General features: G+C 39.3%; 1 protein-coding gene across 5 annotated transcripts in view; it reads left to right on the top strand.

Moving 5' to 3' along the window:
• The first annotated feature begins 6,076 nt into the window (after positions 1-6,076).
• PLPPR5 (phospholipid phosphatase related 5) overlaps positions 6,077-22,144 on the top strand; it is a 181,335-nt gene continuing 165,267 nt past the window's right edge. Inside the window, exons 1-2 of one of the 5 annotated variants that reach the window (XM_043962810.1) lie at positions 6,077-6,376; positions 7,395-7,583. In XM_043962810.1, the coding sequence (XP_043818745.1) occupies positions 7,395-7,583 (189 nt within the window). In that variant the 5' untranslated portion in view covers positions 6,077-6,376. Of the gene's footprint in view, positions 6,377-6,741; positions 6,817-6,886; positions 7,584-22,144 lie in introns of those variants that run through there. The other 4 variants (XM_043962811.1, XM_043962807.1, XM_043962808.1 and 1 more) reach the window with 4 other exon arrangements.

The raw sequence follows: 22,144 nt of genomic DNA, 5'->3' as shown, positions 1-22,144 counted from the left end.
ATTCATTTATCATTATTATTATTCTGGATTGTATCATGGAAAGAAAACCCACTGATTATAATTTAAGGTACAAATCAGTAAAAAGGCTTTGTTTCATTCTTAGTTATAAACCATAGCAGGGAGAAGAATCAGCTGTAAGGAAAGGGAATCTTCCTGGAGCAAAGTGATTTTTGAATATGGGCAATTTTCCAGAAAAAAAAATAAACAAATACATAGCACTGGCCATGGGGGTAGTTTGTCGTATTCCAGGGAAGAGATTGAACACTTCCTAACCTACTAGCCTGCCATTAGTCTTAGGAATCTAAGTGTGGATTTTTTTTTTTCTGGTTGGCCTTGCCTAACATCTGGGGTAAAGAAAAGCAATGAGATTGTCCATTTCCACTGAAATGAGAATAATCATGACAATAAAGGGAAAACATATCCCCTTTCCCTCTCTCACTATGAAGAATGGACTGATAATCTTCCCAACCCAATATTACATCTTTTCCTATAGTACAAAGAAATGTTTAATGGAGGGAGTGATTAGCCTCCATGACAATTAAATTTAAAAGATTGTGAACATAGTCCAATTATTGCCATCTCTCCTTAAGAATATAAACTGATATTCATATAGTTCCTTCAGGATTACAAAGTACTTTACTTGTGCTATCTCATTTCAGAATCCCATTGGAACTTCCCAACAACACCAATCTGGTTCTTTCCTAATTCCAAGTTCCTTAGGGTCTCTGCTCCATCATGGACACTTGTAAATGTCAATGAACAGTTGCAAAATGCTTTAGGATTAACAAAACACTTCATGTATACAATAATATTTGCTCTTCACCATAGCCCTATGACTTAGGTACTATAGATATGAACTTCTTCATTATACACATGAGGTTCAGAGAAGTTACTCAGGTATAGAGCCATGTGAGCAGACTCTCCTGGTATTCAAAGGTTCTTTTCTCCTTGATGGTGCAACCAAAGTCTCCAGGGTCACATTGGATGGGAGAATTATTTTGTAAAGCTTAACCATTCATCAGTAATTTTATTTTCTTTTGCCATGTGTACTCCCTCCTCTTCCATCACCCATACCTCATGTTTCCATTTGACCTTTTATATTCCATACTTATCTGTCTGGAAATAGTCAGTGGATTAGTCATTTTGATGAGGGCTGTCTCTGTCTCCCTTTGTCCAGTGCCCTTATTATTAGCTGCTCCTTGATGTAATTATTTCAGTGGGCATTGCAAATGATCATTTATTCTCATAACACTTCTAGGAGAGTCTGCCATCATTCATGTTTTACAGGCAGAAAAGTGGTTGAGAGAGAGGCTATTGTGAACTACAGGCAGTGTTGGAAATAGGGAAAAAAGCAATTAAATCACATGCTCAGAACCAGAAGAACATTGTACACAGTAACATCAACATTGAGTGTTGATCTACTGTGATGGACTATATTCTTCTCACCAATGCAATGGCACAGAAGAGTTCCAGGGAACTCGTGATGGAAGAGGATCTCCAAATCCAGGGGGGGGAAAAAAAAAAAAAAGAACTGCAGAGTATAGATGCTAAATGAACCATACTATTTCTTTTGTTTTTGATGCTGTTGTTTTTTTTTTCTATTTTGAGGTTTTCCATCATTGCTCTGATTTTTTTCTCCTATAACATGACTAATGCAGAAATAGGATTAATGTTATTATGTGTGTGTGTGTGTGTGTGTGTGTGTGTGTGTGTGTATATATATATATATATATATATATATATATATATATATATATATATATATATATATATAAATATAACCTATATCAGATTACCTGCTGTCTAGGGGAGGGGGGAGGGAGGGGAAGGAGGGAGAAAAATCTGAAATTGTAAAGCTTGTATAAACAAAGGTTGAGAACTATCTTTACATGTAATGGAAAAAAATAAAATACTTTATTAATTTTTTAAAAATCACATGCTCAGTATTAGATTAGACTATCTTCTCTCTCAAGAGAAGGAAGAAGAACCCTACACATCTAGGAAAAAATGGTCTTTATTGTATATATAATTGTTATCATAACAGTTGACATTCAAATAGTGCTTAAAGAGTTATAAAGCACTTTATCCATATGATCTCATTTGGTCCACACAACAACGCTGTGATTTTTGTAGGATCATTTCCCCTATTTCATAGATGAGGAAACTGAGGTTTACAGAGGTAAAGTGACTTATCTATGGTCACAAAGTAAGCGTCAGAGGCAGGATTCCAACCACAGTCTATGCTGAACCTAAGTCATGTAGTATTTTCCATAAATATAAGTGATAGCAACTTCAAAAAATACTTAGAATTAATTATAACTATGTAGTCTTCCAGAAATTCCAAGTAGTCAGGAAAAAGAGAATTTTTTTGTAGGAGGTATGGTGATTTTAAAGTGAACTGAGTGAATAAAACCAACTTAGGCCATTTATGACATTAACTAAAACTTAAACATAGTAATAGCTCACATCTATATAATGATTTATGGTCACAAAATGATTTATATATTATCTCATTTAATTTGCATAATAATCCTGTGAAGTAAATTGTAAAAATATGGTTATACTAATTTTAAAGATTAGGAAACTGAAGTCCATAGAAGGTAAATAACTTATATGACCATTAAGTGTTGGGCTCTTCAAATTCAGGTCTTCTGACTCCAAGTTCAGTTATCTTTCTCCTACATTGCTTTCATTTTAGAAATCTAGGATTTAGAAATCTAGTAGACATCATTGTTCTATCACAAATGCATATCATACGGGATGAAATATTTTACATTTAATATAGATGAGTAGATGTAGTGGTTAAATCACTAGCATTTTAATTATGAAAATCTGTTTTCCACCAAATAATTACGTAATGTTCCTTTAGCTGCTTGTACTTGGTTCTTCTAAATACGAAATCTCTCTATGCATCCTTAGAGAGCTTTAAAAGTTATGCAAACATTCATCTGCTTTGGGTGGATTGCATGTTGTTCTCTCTAGAGGCAGAGGGGTGGACTAAATATTTTTTAAGGCCCTATGATAATTTCCTGGATGAAGTTTATAAATCATCAGTGTTTTTAAGATTTACATTTACATAAATAGTGGAAGTTGATCTGCTTTTGAACTAATTGCATTGAGCCCTGCATGTCTCCCCATTGGCAAAAAAAAAAAAAAAAAGTATGTGAAAAATATATAGTGCCAAGATTATAACATGAAGTTAGATAGACAGGGTACTGAGAAGTTCATTAATTAGTACATTTGTAACTATCTATATTTCTCTACATCTATCTCCACTTCTATTTCTACATATTTATCGATATCTATATCTATCTATATAACTTACATCCCCATCAATAGCTATATATCTGTATTTATGTCACCTATAGCTCACTCACTCTATCTATCTATCTATCTATCTCATTGCTCTAGTTTAGGCCTCATTCCCCCATCATTCCTCACTTAGAGCAATGTGGCTTCATTGGTCCCCTTGACTTTAATTTTTCATCTCTCTAATTCATTCCACACCTTCTGCTGTCAAAATATTCTTTAAAAGGCACAAGTATTACCAATTTGTACCTTTGGTAAAAAAACATTAGTAATTAGTACTTAATTGTTTCTAGGTGGTGCAATGGATAGAGTGACAGGTTTGGAGTCAGGAAGACCTGAGTTAAAAATCTCATCTCAGATACTTACTAGCTGTGTGACCCTGAGTAAGTCAGAATCTTGTTTGCCTCAGTTTCCTCATCTGTCATATGAGCTGGAGAAGGAAATGGCAAAGCACTCCAGTATCTTTGCCAAGAAAACTCCAAATGGGGTCACAAAGAGTCAGACATGACTGAACAAAATTGTTTCTAGGATAAGCTACAAGCCCTTGGGGTTTATTTAAGGCACCTACCAAACTGGCTTTTACCTCTTTGAAAATAAAATTGTAACTTTATTTCAAATTCTTCTTTATACTCTTTATTTGTCAAACAAACGCAATTATTAGCTGTTGCCCAAATTCAGTTTTCCATCTCCTTTCGTTCAGTGTGCTCCTCATGCCTGGAATACACTCTCTCATTTATGCTTCTCAGTTTTGAAATCTTTTTTTCCAGGGTTATTTCAAGTGCCATTTCTTCCTGTTGTTTTTCCCTTTCTCCCCAGCTTTTAGAGACCCAGAGGTGAATGACTTGCCCAAGGTGATGCAAACTTTCAGAAGAACTAGATTCTCGCTCTCCTTCTGAAACCAGGGATTTTCCTATTATACTCTAATGGATTTCTTGCAAGTACTGTTATGCCTACTGAACTAGGTGATTATCATTCATATTCTGACAATTCTAGGCACATAGTATGTGCTCAAAAAGATACATTTTAAAATGAACTAACGTGAACTATGAGACATTTAATAAGCATTTTCTGGAGAGAGGAAGTAGGACAAGGACCTGTGATTTTAACTCTATAAGGAACTTGTGGTATGAAAATTCCCTCCATTGAAGCAGGTCCACTATTCTTCTGTAATTTAGAATTTTAAAGAGTTGCCTGAGGTGCTGAGAAGTTGCACCTTGCCCATATTCACATAGACAGTATATATATCAGGGGCAGTGAGGTAGCTCAGTGGATAAAGCACTGGCCCTCTATTCAAGAGGACCTGAGTTAAAATGTTCAAATCCAGCCTCAGACACTTGACACTTGACTAGCTGTGTGATGTTGGGCAACTCACATAACCCTCATTGCCCCACCAAAAAAAAAAAGAGTATATATCAGAGTAAGAATTTGAACTCATGACTTATGACTTCAAGGCTTAAGCTACACAACATCTTAAAATAAAAACACATTATGTAAGACATATAATATAATCCTTGTGAATCAATAAATAAGCATTTATTAAGAATAGCACCAGACACTGTGTTAGGCAATGGAGAGACAAAGACAAAAGTAGAATAATTCTACATCTCAGAAAGCTTACATTTTAATGGAAGAGACAACTTGGAAAGTTTTAATCACATCCAACTCTTCATGAACCCATTTAGGAGTTTTCTTGGCAGATATACTGATGTGGTTTGTCATTTCCTTCTCCAGTTCATTTCAGAAAGGATGAAACTGAAGCAAACAGGGTTAAGTGACTTGCCCAAGGTCACACAGCTAGTAGGTATCTGAGATTGGATTTGAACTCAGGAAGATGAGTTTTTTCTGACTCTGGACTCCAAGATCTCTATCTACTTTATGGTTTAGCTTCCTGGCCTATAAAACACTTTAAAAGTAGCCACAAAGTAATCTTGATTGAGAAGGCACTCGTATCTGAGGAACCAAGAAAGCATTCCTGTAGAAGGAGGTGCTGGTGCTAAATTCTGAAGGAAATTAAGGGGTTGCCAAGAGGTGGAGGTGAGGAGGGAGAGCACTGGGGGATGGGGGGGGCGGCAAACCAGGGAGAAACAATAACAGTGGAAAATGAGATATCCTTCCTGTAGCTCAGGGGAAGAAGGATACCTATATGGCTAGACCACAGAGTGTACACAGAGTGTATAGAAGGGACTAATTTGTGAGTAGTCTGTATTGACAGGAAGAGGTCAGATTGTGAAGAACAGAGGAATATATACTTAATCCTAGTAGTATATAGGGACCCAGGAGTTTATTGAGTAGGAGAAATGACAAATCAGACTTAAACTTCAGGAAAATGAATTAGAGTGAGGAAAGCCCCCCCCACCCCATACAGGTTTTATTTTTTGCCTAGTAATATCCTTATTCCCTTATAATAAAATTCAACCCTTTAAGAAAGTTTGAGTTGAATTAATATTTCAGAGACTTAATAAAGAAATGCGTTTCAGTGAAAACAACAGGAGCCAGTTCCCACTGGAGTGTCCTCTGGGTGAGATGGACCCATCCCTGGGAACGATTTCCCCCGCCCCCCTTAGACCATCACCTTATCCTAACTAATGTAGCTCTGGTACTGGGGAAGTCTCCTTTTTATAAATATATTTGTTTAACACGTAAATATAACATTTAATATAGACATGCATATATAGATATGCGAATGTCTTTATAAATAGCGAGAGCTATAGCGTGGATGATTTTCCTCTTTCACATTTTAAGACCTGGGAATCCCCCGCAGCTCGCTCTAAAACTCCAGGCAAAGACAGATGCTTAAGAGCTAGCATGATAAAACTCTCAATGCCTTTCTCTTCCTTGGGGGCTGGCATCATCTCAGGGTCCCAGGAATCTGCAATGCCAAATATCTCAAGCAGTTGAAGAACAAGGAAGAGGAAGACCAAGAAAGAAGCAAAGCAATGCCGCTGATGAGGACTATTGAATGATGATTTCAGCGATTTAAAGAATGCAACCCCCCTAGGATGATGTAGGGCTGAAGAAAGCCCCAGACCTAATCCTGCAAGATTGGGGGGGGGAGGTATTTCTAGAGGTACACCTCTCCTCTCCTCTGCTCTGCTCTTGTCCACGACCTCGCAGGGTCTAGGAAGCTTGAGCTTGGAGAGTGGATGTGAGATTTTTCCTCCAACCCTCTCAGCTCGCTGGGAACTCTTGTAGATTCGGGCAACACTTTTCCATGCGAGGCTGGAGCGCACAAGCAGCACAGAGACAACCATTTTAATAGGGAATTTTAGATTGGCTTTAGCTCCCTTGCTCCTTCACGGGAAGGGGGGATTCCAAAACCATACTGCCTCCCCCACCTCACCCTGCCTTCATCTCATCTCCCTCTTTCTCCCCCACCCCCACCCTTGTTGCCCCTAGATCAAGCTTCTCCCGCCTCCACATCTTTTCCCTAGGCTGGTGTGTAAGCGCGCCTTTGCGCCCAGCCAGGGCTGCAGCCGCTGATGCTGATGCAGCCACCTCCTCCAGGAGGTCAGGGGGGCTTGACCCTAGGCAGCCAGAGCCTCTCCCCTCCTCCAACCAGGGTGAATGGTCTCGTGCCAGTGCGGCGCAGCTGCCGCTGAGGCTGCAGCCACTGGCCCGGGACTCTCCGCCCTTGAGCTTGAACCTGTACCCCATCCCCATAGCTGCTCCCTCGGAGCCGGATCCAGGAGGATTGCCCTGCGGCCGCCACCTCCTCCTACTCCTTTTCCTCTCCCCAGACATGGAGTGAAGAGGCTTGGAAGCCAGGGCATTGGCGCTGACCCGGGCTAGCCTCCTCTTCCTCCTCCTCCTCTTCTTCTTCCTTGTCCTCCTCCCCCCTCCTTCCTCCTCCTCCTCCTCTTCGTCCTCCTCCATCATCGTCTCCTCCTCCTCCTCCTCCTTCTCCACCTCCATCAATCCCCTTCCTGCTGCCGCTCCTGGCCCCGGTGGATGCCATCCCGGAGCCCGCGTGCTGCCACCGCTGCCGCCAGCGGGGAGGGGGGCTCCTGGGTCCGCCGGCTCAGCCCGGGGAGGCGTACATGCCCCGGCTGCCCCCGGCTCTCACCAGCAGCATGCTTTATTTCCAGATGGTGATCATGGCAGGGACGGTGATGCTGGCTTATTACTTCGAGTACACGGACACGTTCACCGTCAATGTACAGGGCTTCTTCTGCAACGACAACGCCTACCGCAAGCCCTACCCGGGCCCGGAGGACAGCAGCGCTGTGCCGCCCGTGCTTCTCTACTCACTGGCTGCTGGGGTCCCCGTCCTAGTGGTAAGCGGAGAGAGGCGGGGGTTGGCTGGGGGTGCTCCCTCCACTCGCTCTCGCCTTTGATTCTTGTTTTCTTTTCCTCTGGCTCTTACCTTCCCCCACCACCCCGTCACCCCAAAAGCCCTTTCAGGTGCCCATATGTCTGCTAGCATCTCCTAAGTTTCTTCAACTTGTTGGAAACCCCTTCCTCAGAGAACACTCTTTGAGGGGACTGGGGGATATGTGTGAGTTGGGGGAGGAAAATCCGCGGGGCAGTCAACTGTCTTCTGGTTAACTGTCTTCTGTTCTTCAGACCCCCACAATGGCTGCTGATGCTTGCTCCTTGCGGTTAGGGGTAGGGGGGGTGGGAAATAGGGGAGAGGGGGAGGGGAGAGGGATGGAATAGGGGTAATAATAATCTTCACTATGAATTTTTATTTCGAACCTCTCCAGGTCAGTCTCTTGCTACTCCCAGGGTGCTGGGTTCATGTGGTCGCTGGGGAGATGTGTGGAGTTGGGGGTAAGGGGGCTGGGAATGAGATGGGCACGAAGGAGAGGGAAGGATTCCTGGTTCTCCCATGCTGGTCGCTTAGATCATCATAAACTCGCCTTCCCAATATTTAACAGCATAGCTGGAGTGATGACTGAAATGAAAAAAAAAAAGTATCAATGGGACTGAGTGACCATCGGTGCCTTGAGAAGAAAGTGACGAACCTTAACATAAAAATCCCTAGCCTGAAAAAAAAAAATAGTAGCAGGAGGGGAAAGAGAAACAGTTTTGAAATCAAGAGAACACATGATTTATTTTTATGCAATTTTATTTTTATCAAGCATCTTAGATCTCTTCAGTTTAGACAATCTTATTTAGGATTCCAGTGGGCAACTTTAATTTATGGACCCCCATATCTTCTCTATAAGTAGGATGTGTGCATATATGCATCTAAATATGCATATATATTCACTGCTACTTTTTAATGTTTAAAATCAGTATATTAGTGTATGTAAAGATTGTCACTCCAATAATAGCTATTATTAATTTTCTTTAGAAAAATCTCACAGCATGCAGGCATTTCCAGTCCTATGCTTTTCATCAGATGTCAAAGAGGAGATTAGAAAATGAATCTCGATGGGAAAGAGAAACTTAGGTTGAATATGAACATGTTGAACTTGGTTGAATCATAATTTTATTTGAGCTGAGCCCCCTGCACCAATGTTAATTGAAACCCCTCCCCACCTGTCATCCTGTGTCATTCTTGTCCATACTTTCCCATAAGCTTTTTACAAAGGCACTACCCAGGGCACTAGAGGCCTTCCTCTTGTTCTTTCATGAGAATCTGTGAATGTGCACATTGTAATATCAAATGATAAGAACTTCTGTTCTTTCCAATTAATATGTACAAACATGGCTCCAAGGTTTACATGTTTTTATTTTGCTGTAGATACTATGAATTCACAAATTCAAAATAATGAAAAAGGTTTTTGAACAGAAGTTTCTGGTTCAACAAATAATTGTTAGTGTCTACTATGGTACTCTGCTGGGTGGAGATGGGATAGTATGATGAAAATGACTTTGAACTTCCAGAAAGGGAAAAGGAGATATAAAACATATACATAAACGATTAGAATACAAAACAGTGTGATAGTCCATAATGCTATGTACAAGTTAGGAAGAAGAGAGTATCCCTTTATGATAGGGATTCGACAACAAAAAACAAAATTGAGGGAAATATTCTTTGGAAATAACTTTTTTTTAAAACAAAATGCAGTTTCCTGATTATGACTTCACATTCAGTTCTAGCACAGTGATTCATAATCTATTATACCTTCCACTGGAAACCTTTATTGCCATTTTGCTTTTTATCTTAGTGCCAATTTGCTAGAATGTGTCATAGACTCCAAATTCAGCTTGTTTTTGATTTTAGGCTAGGAAAATCATTCTGTTACTTTGGTAGTTTTGGTCCTCTTTGTATGCTTGTTTTAAAAGCTTCTCTTTTTCAGGCACATATTTTCCAGTGGACTGAATACTACAGTGATTTGTCAGGGAGATTAAAAAAAAAAAAAAAGGAAAAGCTTGTCGCTTCCAGGTCACTAGCTTGGATATTGGCATAATCAATAGTGGCTTTAACTCTTTGCTGGGTAATGTCTATTCAGTATGTGAGTCCAAGTACTTTCTAGGCCCTAGGATTTTATGCATGATTAGAGGTTATGTGTAATAATTGGTATTGTTTGGGATCAGAGTATTAGGTTGTTCTAATCTTTGCAAGGGGCACTCTCAAAAACAGCCAAGTGAAGCATGATGAGACAGTATATATAATTTTGCATTTTATTTGCATCTCTTTGAATGGTGGTGGTAGGGTAGGTGGTTGAGAAAGGGAAATATAAGTAATTCTGAAAAGAAGAAAGCAATAGTAAGGGGAAAATTGGGCTGTGAAGGTGAAGGAGGAATCCAAACTAAGTTGTTCCACTATTCTATGCCCTCAATCTTCATTGATGAAAGATACCCTCTACAGACTTGTGAAGAAGGAGGAAAGAGTTCTAATTTTTGTTTCTTTTTATTATTCTTTAAATATCATAAAAGTCTATGACTCTAATCCACTGTGATAAAATGGTGACAAATTCAATTCACATTTTTTCAAAATCCATTTACAATGTAATATAATAGAAAAAGTCTTTGACTTGCAAGCAGAAAACCAGGGTTGGAGTCCTAGTTCTGCCACTCATTAGCTCTGTGACACACATCAGATTTAACTTTGTAAGGCCTCAGTTTTTTCACCTGTAAAATTGTATACCTATGAGTGGATGATCTTTAAGACAACTTCTGGATCTGAAATCCTCATTACTCCAGGCTAACTTTTCCATTGGTCCTCTCTATCTTTTATCGCCTGGACTCTAGTGGTAAAGCATCTTTAGGGAAAAAGTCTTCTAACCCTCACTCTGGAATCCTAAGACTTCTTACCCCTCACTATCAACAATGGGGTTTTTGTTCACTTCCAAGAAACAGAAATCACAAAGTTAAATATAGTGAATTTAGATTAGTTAGATCCTAATACTATTTCTTTCTTTTTAAAGAGATGAAGAAAAAGTAATCAGAAATTCTCTTTCAGTCATACCGTGCCTGGAATTCAGATTTTGTTACTTAGCTGCCTTGCATTATAAATACTGTAAAAGTAGTTACTCACTATTTAGTGATCTGCTCATCACTTGGCACAGCAAAAGTGCATCAATAATCACAGATATTTATACTCTACATTATAGAGGAGAAGCTGACCTGGATTGTAAGAAGAATTTTCCTCCTCTGGGAGTTCCCTATTAAAAAATGGCATCATAGATACAGTTCCTATCCTCTACATAGCACTTTTAAAAAATATATAAAGCACTTCATAGAGATACACACTCACACACATAGGCATATAATAAGCGTATGTGTATTTATGCGTATCAAATTGATGATGATGATAATGAAGATGACAGAGACATAGATATAGATTCAGGGTTTTCCCAAAGTCTCAGTGCAGGTTTAAATTTGAATAGCTAAGAATTTAAGAACACCCTATATACTAGGTACTATAAGTATTATTATTCACATTTTACAAATGAGGAAACTGAGGATCAAAGAGCTTAAGTGACTTGTGCATGGTTACGTGGATAATAAGTAACTGAGAAAGGATTTGAACTTGGTTCTTTCTCACTCTCTTAAGTCCAGCATTTGATCCAGCCCTGTCAAACACTTCAGGCCACACGTGGCTCACAACACTCCTGAATGAAACTGAACATAGATTAAAATATAATTGGGATATACTTAACCAAGTAATTTCTTAAAAATGATAGGTAATATTAATATATAGTTTTCTAAGTCAATAATGACTGGTAGGGTTATGTGTGATTTAGCTTGCCTCAGTTTCTGAGTTTGACGTCCCTGCTCTAGACCATGCTTTCTTTCTCATAGGTACTGTTTAATTCAGATTGATTAAATGACCTTTATGGTTATTATGGTTATTCATAGTGTCCTTTGCCCTGATCAAACTTCTGGATATTAGGTTCATTTCTGGGTGCCATATTTTATTAAGAATATTGTTAAGCTGGAGAGTATCCAGGGAACAGTGACCAAAGTCATGAAGGGCCTCTAGAAGGTGATATATGACGATCAGTTGACAGAACTGGGGATGTTTAAAATGGAAAAGAAAAGGTTTAGGGGGGCCATGCCTTCAAGTGTACAAAGGGCTTCCAGGTGAAAGAGGAATTATATGTGTTTTGCTTGGCCCCAGAAGGCAGAACTAGGAGCAATAGGTAGGAATTTTATCAAAGATTTAACTGATATAAACAGGAGCTTCCTTGGAGTCAGAGTTAGTCCAAAGCATTGTTCTTTGGGTTGGCCTAGATGGTCCCTGAGGTATCTTGCAACCCTCAGATGCTGTGAATCCTTTAATGTACTGCCTTGAGAACCAGTAGGTTCATTTTTTCTAGAAGGGATTCTTCACATGCAGGGTCGGCTATGGAGAAAATTATTTTATTCAAATATCAGTTTATCTTGGTGGTCCCAAAATCCTCTCCAGATTCCAAGATTCTGTTGAGAACCATGCCTTCTGCTCCAGGGAATTCACACATGGTGACTACTGGCAGCCATCATCCAATGGGTCCCAATGTTCTTTAGATGATATTTAATAAGAGACTCACATGTTCTTCAGCTAGAAGTGATCCCTGTCTTCCCAATTTCTTTTCCTGTCTTGTTTGACTTCTTAGATTTATCCATTCTAGCTTGTGTTGTAGGTTCTTTCCTACATGTCTTAAGCACTATCAGGTTATGTTCTCCATAAATACAGGAACTGGGACATTTTTCATCTTTTTCTCTAGCTTAGTGCAATGAACATAGTAGGCATTATTTAGGCAGTGTAATATAGTGGATAGAGCCTTGGACTGGTATTTCAGAAGATGGGGTTTTAAATTCTTCCTCAGACACTTATTAGTGTAAGGGGCTAAAATTCTAGCTATGATATCTAAAATCTGAGTGGTCGCCTTAAATGAGAAAAAGTATAGCACCAATCTTTGGACATTAAGTATTTATTAAAGTATATTATGGGGTAAGTAAAGGGAAACACCTGGATCAAGTATGAAATTTGCTTGCTCTCCCTATCCTGCCTATCTCTTGCTCTCCTGCTGAAGTCTCCAACTGAATAAAGGTTTCTTCTCCTGGGGCTTCTCCCAGAAGCCTCTTGTGAAACAGGAAACAGGACTGCCCACACACACACAACTCCAAACTAATTGGCTGGTAACTTTGATTGACAGGACCCACAAGCAAACATCACTTTCTGACACTGAACTGGTCTTTGAAACCTCAGAAAAGGTCACTTCTGGACGCTAAAGTCACATGGTTTCTAAATCACATGCTTTCTCCTCATGGCGGAGCTTCCCTGCAATATCTCTCCAGCAGGGGGTGTCATTCCAATTCTCTCATTAGCTATGTAACACTGAGAGCTAATCACTTAACATTTCTCAGCTTCAATTTCCTCATCCCTAAAATAGCAACAATAAATGCAATTACCTCAAATGGTGAATTTGAGGTTCAAATTGAAACCCCCCTCTCCTGTTTCTCTCCCCTCTCTCCTGCTTCTTCTTCCTCTACCCTTTTCTCCCCTCCCATTCTCTCTCTCTGTCTCTCTGTCTCTCTCTGTCTCTCTCTGTCTCGCTCTCTGTCTCTCTCATTCCCTTCCTCCCTTACCTTTTGTAGAGTGTTGGAAAATAATTTTATACTTAATTACAACTGGTGAAATCAATAAAGATAATTTTGGACAAGAAGCACCTTATTCCATCACTTCTAACTCTCTGCCTATCCAAAATAACTCCTCCTCACTCAGAACTAGAGGACTAGTATGATATTGCAGCTGCCATTGTTTCCCCTGTTCTTGTAATTCCAAGGGAACAGGTGTCACTACAGGAAGAAGTTAATGGCAGTGAGGAATCTTGCATCTGGAGCATCATTCCCGACTGAAGGCAATATCTGGGAAGTCCCCATGATAACTCATCGCTACTTGGACTTCCCAGAATGATAGGTCTCTCTTGCTTCCTCTACCACTAGTAAAAGTGCAAAAAGTGCCAATTAATGAACAAGTAAACCTGAAAGAAGTTTCTGATTGCTCCCATGTGGTCCTCTTGACAGAATATAAGTTCCTTGAATTCAGGAATGTTTTCATCTTTATCTTTATAACCTCAGTGTTTAGAATTGTGTCTTGTACATAGTAGGTGTTTAATAAATGTTTGTTGCTTAAGATAGTCCTGGTAGAAAACTGCTGGAATTGGAATCAGAGAACTTATAAATCATAGACTATGTCATGGACCCAGCATACCCCAGAAGTTTTTCTGGGGTAAATCAAAAGAACCTTATTCTTGAGAAACTAAAGCAAAGGACAGACACACCTAAAGAGTTAGCTCCAGGACCCTCACCCTTCATTCCAGTCTTCCCCTCAGGGAGATAAGATTAGGTGTGGCTGCTGCCTTTGTAGCTTGAGAAGGACAGAGATGGCTTGAGAGATCTGGAGCTGCCCCTCACCCAACTGCCCCCTGCCACCACCAGTAGGGGATAGTCCTCCCCCAATAAGAGAACTTTCCAGTCAGATGATCACCCCATTGGACTAAAAGTATCTGTCTGTCTTCTGCTTGAGGAGAAAGGTATCTCAGAGAGCTAGTCCTCTGTGCCATGCCTTCTCCCCATGAGAAGTCCAAGGATTTCTCTCTTGGTTTCCTTTCTCTAGAACACTAAATAAACTATTATTTTATTCTAATTGGATTTGTGTGCAAGAGGTATAATTCTTTAAAGAGAAATTCCTAAGAACCCCTACCCCAAACCCCCACCCCCCACTCAATTTCCCCATAACAGAACAGAAAATTAATAATAATAAACTAGCATTTATAGAGTGGTCTAAGGCCTTTAGAATACTACACACATTTTATATCTCATTTATTCCTCACAACAACTCTGGGAAATAGGTTATAATTGGCTATTATTGCTATCATTTTACAGATAAAGAAATTGAGCTTGAGAGAGGTTGGGTCATTTGTTCAGGGTCACAACTCTAGGAGCTAGGTGGTATTATTCAATCCCTGTTTTACAGATAAAGAAACTGAGTCTGAGACATTAAGTAACTTGCCTTAGGTCAAACAGCTAGTAAGCATCTGAAGATGAATTGAAACTCAGGGCTTTCTGACTCCAGGTCTCGCACTCTATCCACTGTACCAGCTAGTTGCTTCTGTAATGAATTATTGCATTGGAAGCTACCCAAGATGCCCAATTAAGTTCACACTGGCAAAGTAGCACCAGCATTTGAACCCAAGTTCATTGTTACCCAATCCAATTTTTTTCCATGAGGCTACACTTTTCCCTTTCTTCATTTTAATTCTTCCTCACCCCTACGCACTTATTCCTTTTGTGACTTAAAGTTAACTACTCTTTTTTTGTTTTATTTTTTTGTGGGGCAATGAGGGTTAAGTGACTTGCCCAGGATCACACAGCTAGTAAGGGTCAAGTGTCTGAGGCTGGATTTGAACTCAGGTCCTCCTGAATGCAGGGCCAGTACTTTATCCACTGTGCCACCTAGCTGCCCCTTAATTACTCTTTCTAAGGCTCAGTTTTCCCATTTGTAAAACAAGAAGATTAGACTAGATTGCTGTGGTTCAGTGAAAAAAAATACTATTTCTTGAGGACTTTGGGTTAAAATCTAGATTCTGCCAATTACTACCAGCATGCCCTTAAGTAAATCATTTAACCATTCTCTGCCTCCATTTCCACAACATTTAAAAGAGGCAATTGGACTAGATCATATAACCTCCAAGATACCTTCCAGACCTTCATTCTTATCCTGGGATTCTAAATATGAGGCTCGTTAATTAGATCATTATGTCCCTTTGTTTAGTAGTGAACTCTACCTTTGTTTTTAGGAATAATTCAATTATATCAATTTACAATCTTTATAATATTCTTGTCTTCCCTCAAGTAGAATATATCAAAGGAAAAATATGGAGAAGGCTAACACCCAGAATGAATACTGTTGCAAAATAAATGTTAAGGACACTAAGAGAGGCATTTTTCAAAGCAGTGTTCATAAAAACAGAGCCAGAAAGGCTCTTGGAGAGGACCTAGTCGAAATCCTTCATATTACAAGTAAGGAAACTGAGGCCTAGGGAGGTTGTGTTTTACCCAGGGTCACTCAGACAAGAAGAAAGTGACAAAGCCAGGATTTGGACCCTGGACTCCAATTACTCATTCAACAAGCATTTATTAATCACTTATTATGTGTCATGTCCCATGTTAGGTACACAAGGAAATTGTATCTTAATGAGAGATGTGGCACATTAACAACCAGGCAGTCAACAAGCATTTATGAAAAATTTATTATATGCCAAGCACTGTACCAAGACCTAGTAATACAAGTGGAAAAAAGACAGCTCCTGCCTTCAAGGAGCTTACATGTAAATAGGAGAAAATATGGTTAAAGTCAGGAGGGGGAAGAGACCAGCAGTTTTAGCCTGGACAAAAATGAAGGCATGGCTTTCCTGGATGACCTCCTTAAATGGAGATTTTGGGAGGAGCCATCCAATCAGAGGGAGAGGCTGAAGGAGGCAGAAGGTACTTCCAAATTTAATTTCAGTGATGGAGTGAGATGTCAGGGTGAAGAGGTGGGGCATTGTGGAGGATGTATATAGTACAGACAGGAGATGAATGAGAATATAAACATACACATGTAAGGAAATACAAAATGATTTTTGGAGGGCACAGCACTGAGAACTTGGTGGGGAGAGGGATCAGAACAGCTCTTACAACTTCATCTCTTGTGCCCTTACTACTGTACCACACAGAAGAGCCAGACATGAAGCAGAAGGGACAATGTTAACTGGTAACAGAGATCCTTTTGTGCCTTTCTTGATAGTCTTCATGAGTTTCTGGGGTAAGCCTTGGTGATGATAATAGCCTTGATTTAAGTGTTAGGAAACACTCTTTGCTCACACTAATAATAACTAGCATTTATATAATCTCTTAAGGTCTGGAAAGTGTTGTAACTTATATTATTTCATTTGATCCTCACAACATTCCTGTGAGGTAGGCTCTCTTATTATTCCCATTTTATAAATGAGGAAACTGATACAGAGGCTGTGTCTTTCCCAAAGTCAAACAGCCTCAGGAGTCAGATGTTCCTGACCCCATCTCCAACATTCCATCCACTGCAACACCTAGCTGCCGACAACTGTGTGAAGTATGTAGGCAAGCATTATTGTTCCCATTTTACAAATGAGGAAACTGAGTCTCAGAGAGGAACAGAAGCTTGTTCATAGCCATACAGTCACCTTTGCCAAGAGGCACTCACATCTTCCCAGTTACTCAGGTTCAAAATTTTAGTGTTTTAAGTTCTGCCCTCAGGTTGGCTCAGAATCAATTCCCAGAATTTAAAGGTAGAAGGACCACGGTGACCCTCTAGGACAATCTATAACTGAAAGGAATCACCATAATAACATACTCAGTGTGTGGTCATTCAGCTTCTACCTGAAGATTTTCAAGGTAGATCCAATGACCCATTCCATTTGGGAATAGCTCTAATTGTTAGGAAATGTTTTCCTCACATCAAGCTTCAGTTGATCTTGTTGTGCTTTCCACCCATTGCTCCTGCTTCTCCCCTCCAGGGACAAATGGAGCAGATCACATGCTCCTGCTTGACATTTCATCAAATAGTTGAATACAGTTCTCATTCCCCCACCAAATCTTTCTTCTGCTATGTAGATATCCCTAGGTCCTTTCTTCTCCATGCACAGAGAGCTACCCATACCACTTCATCTTTATTGCTTCTAGCATAAAATGTCGATTACTTATCTTTATATTTAATGTCCTCCATAACCTAGTTAAAAGCTGCCTCTCTAGGCAATGGGAAATAATAACAAGTATGCTAGATTTGGAATGAAAATATTTGCATTCAAATACTAAACCTGTACAAACTTGGGGAAATTAACATAGTCTTTTTGGTCCTCAATTTCTTCATTTGTAAAATGAGTGAGTTACCATCAGAAGCACCTTCCATGCTCCTTCTAACACCTGAGATACCCAAACATCATCTTGTGCAGGACGAATTACCAGCGGTAGTATCCTGTCCTCTTTTCTTTTGTGAGATTAAAATTGGATATTAGATCATAAATCTACCCTACTTAACCTTTCCCTTAATTTATCTCCCAGACTAGTAAATGGAAGAAGCTTCTGGTTTTCTAGATAGACCTTTTATTGTATGGTGTGGTAAAAAATATGAAAGGTTTTTAACAGTCGGTTAGGATAACTGAAAGATGCCAGTTTTTGAAGGACTACCCTTTTGGGGAGGAGACCAACAGTCTGCCTGCTGCTCATGTCAGACGGCCTGCAACGCACTCAACTTCTGGGGTGGAGAGAACGGAAGTAGGGCTTTTGTCCGGCTCGGCGGGGGCTCCTGACTGCGCGGCACGGACGGTCTCGCTCTCTCCAAAGGTGGCCTTTAGGTTTGGGTGAGTTTCTATAAGGAATATAGACTAAGCTTAGACTTAAGACGATTTGTATTGTGTTTCTACTTTCCTATCCTTCTAATCAACACCACCTTGTGACTACCATAACAATAAAAGATCTATCTAGAAAACCAAAAGCTTCTTCCATTTACTAGTCTGGGAGATAAATTAAGGGAAAGGTTAAGTAGGGGAGATTTATGATCTAATATCCAATTTTTAATCTCATAATTTGGCAACCACGAAGGATCTTAAGGATCTGAGTTCAAATCCGCCCTCAGACACTTGACACTTAACTAGCTGTGTGACCCTGGGCAAGTCACTTACCCTCATTGCTCTGTAAAAAAAAAACAAAAAAAGAAGCCCCAAAAAACAAAAACAACAACAACAAAAAGAATATATGAGCTTGTTTATGGCAGGCCAGTTAGTGAGTGATCAAACATTTATTAACCATTTCCTATGTGCTAGGCACTCTGCTAAGCACTGGGAATTCAAAGAAAGACAAAAACAAGCCTTGATCTCAAGGAACTAGCATTCTAAAGGGGGAGATAATGCATAAACATTATGTACAAACAAGACATATACAGGATAAAGTGGAGATAACTTCAAAGAGAAAGTCAGTAGTAGAAGGGCCTGGGAAATGTTTCTTGCAAAAGGTAAGATTTTATTTGATATTTGAAAGAAGCCAGCAGGTGCTTCTTACTATTTGTATCCCTGCTATTTAACACTATGATTGGTACATAGGAAGTATTTTTCAAATGCCTTTTTAATATAGTCATTCATTCATTCATTCATTCATTCATCTATCATTTTATAAAGTTTTCTTCAAGCTTTAAATCTATGATCTTCATTACACATTATTTTCCTTCATGCACTATATATAAAACATTCCAATCAAATTGGACTACTAGCTACTCGATCTCACACACTGTATTCCTTTATGTCAGTGAACTCCTACAGGTTGCAGCTTGTGCCTGTAGTTCATTTTTTGGTATCTCTTTCTGCTGAAATCTTTCTCTTCCATTAATACCCAGCTCAGGTATCACCTCTTCTAAGAAGTCTTCCATATTCTCCCAACGGAAGAAAAATGCACTTAAATTTTCTTATAACACTTTGTCTAAATCTCCTCTTTACCCTCTGAATATTCTCTCAGTTTATCCTAAATATACTTTGTTTGTACATGGTCATTTACAAGTTATCTTTCCCATTAGACTATAAGTTCCTTGAGAGCAGAGACTGTCTTTTGCCTTTCTTTGTATTTCAAGCATTTAGCACAGTTCCTGGCACATGGTAGGCACTTAATAAATGTTTATTGACTGACTGTAGGAAGGAGTTGGCTCTCTTTCATTGAAAGTCTTTAAGCAAAGGCTGGATGACCTGTTGTTGGGTATATTATGGAGGGGATTATTACTTAGGTTGAGGTCAGTTTCTGAGGTCTCTTGTAGCATTGAGATTCTCTAATTCTTTGATACTTTTCTTGTTTGATGAAAATTATTTTTCATTCATACATTTTTTGATATTGTACTTTACTATTGTTCCCATTCATAGTTACTTATTTGTTAATTGGTGTATTTGCTTAATCTATATTTTAATTCCCCATTTTCCTCTGAGTGATTGGTTATCGTTCAGTCATTTTTCAGTAGTGTCTGACTCTTCCTGACCATGTTTAGGTTTTTCTTGGCAAAGATACTGGCGTGGTTTTCTGGATTTGAACTCAGGTCACCCTGATTCCAGGACTAGAACTCTATCCACTGCACCACTTAGCTGCCCTCTTCTGCGTGATACTTATTTCGAATTCTTCAGATTGTGTGTTATTCCATGACTTTCAGTTATCTCACCTGTTCAACTGTAATTTTTATCTAAGCAGGAACTGGATGGTAAAATAATGTATCTAGCTGACCTCAAAAATTTCAAGTCATCAGCTCTGGATGAGCTATAATCCAAAGAAGGTGAAGAATATGTAGAGATCTTTGCTGAGCTGCTAACAGACATCCTTGAAAAAATCTTGGAGACTTGAGAAAAGAAACCAGAGATGTGAAAATAGTGTTCCATTATCAAAAAACAGATTTGGAAGTCTGAAATAACTAGAGGGCAATAAGTTCAACTTCTATTTTTGGTAAAATTATACAATATATTATTCAATAAATGATTTATGATCATTTCAAAAGGATAGAAGTGATCACTAAGGACAGGCATGGTTTCATGGAGATGATGTCATACCAGAGAAGTCTCATTTTTTTGACAGCATCATTAGAATAATAGAATAAGGAAATTCCATAGTCTTAGTAAACTTGTATTTCATCAGAGCATTTCACAAAGTTTCTCATGCTATTTTTTGCATGTGGTAAAGACATGATCTAGATGAGGGGTTTTAATCTGGATCCATGGATAGATTTCAGGGGGCGTGTGAACTTATTTTGGGGGAAAATCATATCTCTGTTTTCATTAACCTCTAGATGAAATTTAGCTTTTCCTTCAATTATGAATGTAGGGGGGCAGATAGGTGGCACAGTGGATAGAGCACTGGCCTTGGAGTCAGGAGTACCTGAGTTCAAATCTGGTCTCAGACACTTAACACTTACTAGCTATATGACCCTGGGCAATTCACTTAACCCCAATTGCCTCACTAAAAAAAAATATAGAAATGTAGGCAAGAAATCCTAGTAGCATTGGTCTTCATTAGGCTGTCAAAGGAGTATATGACTCCTAAGAAGTTTACATGGTTTTGTAACTGATTAAATGTCCAGACCCAGAGAGTAGTTATTAATAGTACTTTATAAATTTAAGGAAGAGTAGCTAATGATATGTCTAAGGTATCTTTCCCAGTCCTAATGCTCATCAATATTTTTAACAATGACTTGGTTGGCTGAAGGCATAAATGCTATGTCTATTAAATGTTTACATAACAGAAATCTTGGATTCTGAAATATTGAGTGTTAACCGCTCTCTTTACCTCAGGCCTCAAATCTTTAGTTGCCTATTGAACATATTTAACTGGATGTCTTGAAGATATTTTAAATTTAACATGTCCAAATATGAACTTAGTATCTTTTCCTCCAAACTTTCCTCTCTTCCCAACTTTACTAATAATGTTGAGGGCATCAACATCTTCCAAGTTTCATAGGCATGACATCTGACTGTCATCCATGACTTCTTATCCTTTCTTAATTCATATCCAATATGTTGCCAAGGTCTGTCCATTTTACCTTTGTAAAATCCCCTGTATAGACCCCCTTCTCTTCTCAGATGTTGCCACCATAGTGGTTGCAGGCCCTCATCACCTCATATCTGTACTATTGCAGTGGTCTGTTTCATCCTGTCTCAAGTCTCTCCTCACTCCATTCTATCTTTCACTCAACTGTCAAATTTATTTTTCCTAAAGCACAAATCTGACCATGTCACTCCCCATTCCATCAACTCCATTGTCTCCCCTTTGCCTTCACAATCAAATAAAAACCCCTCTATTTAGCATTTGAAGCCCTGGTCCCTTCCTACCTTTCCAGACTTTTCATACTCTACACCCCACAATGTACTTTGTGATCCACTGATTGTGGCCTCCTTGCTCTTCCTGGCGCAGAATACACCAGCTCCTAATTGAGTATTTCCAGTGGTTCTCCCCTGTGTCTGGGATGTCCTTTATTTTCATTTCTGTCTGCCTTCCCTGGCTTCTGTAAAATATCAATTTTCCCACCTTCTTCAATAAGACTTTCCCAGTCCTTCTTCATTTTACTGTCTTCCCTTTGAGATTATCTGCAATTCATTACATATTTGTGTGTGTATGTGTATATTCTGTTCGTAGCTAGATATTTACATGTTGTCTCCCTCTCTCCTCCCTTAGACTGTGAGCCATGAGTTCCTTGAGAGCAGGGTTTGTCTTTTGCCTTGGTGTCTCCAATGCTTTTCAAAGTGCCTGGAGCATAGTAGATGCTTCATAAGTGCCAGTTGACTGACTGCCAGTGAGGCCTGATATATTGTATGACAGAATCAGGACCTGGAAAGATCTTGATAAGTGAGATTGATGGAAAGAAGTTTAAAAATTGTGCAGATTGGGCAGCTAGGTGGCGCAGTGGATAGAGCACTGG

The sequence above is a fragment of the Dromiciops gliroides genome, chromosome 4 (assembly GCF_019393635.1).
Source record: "Dromiciops gliroides isolate mDroGli1 chromosome 4, mDroGli1.pri, whole genome shotgun sequence".
Classification (NCBI taxonomy): domain Eukaryota; kingdom Metazoa; phylum Chordata; class Mammalia; order Microbiotheria; family Microbiotheriidae; genus Dromiciops; species Dromiciops gliroides.
This window is presented reverse-complemented; position numbering and strand designations above follow the sequence as displayed.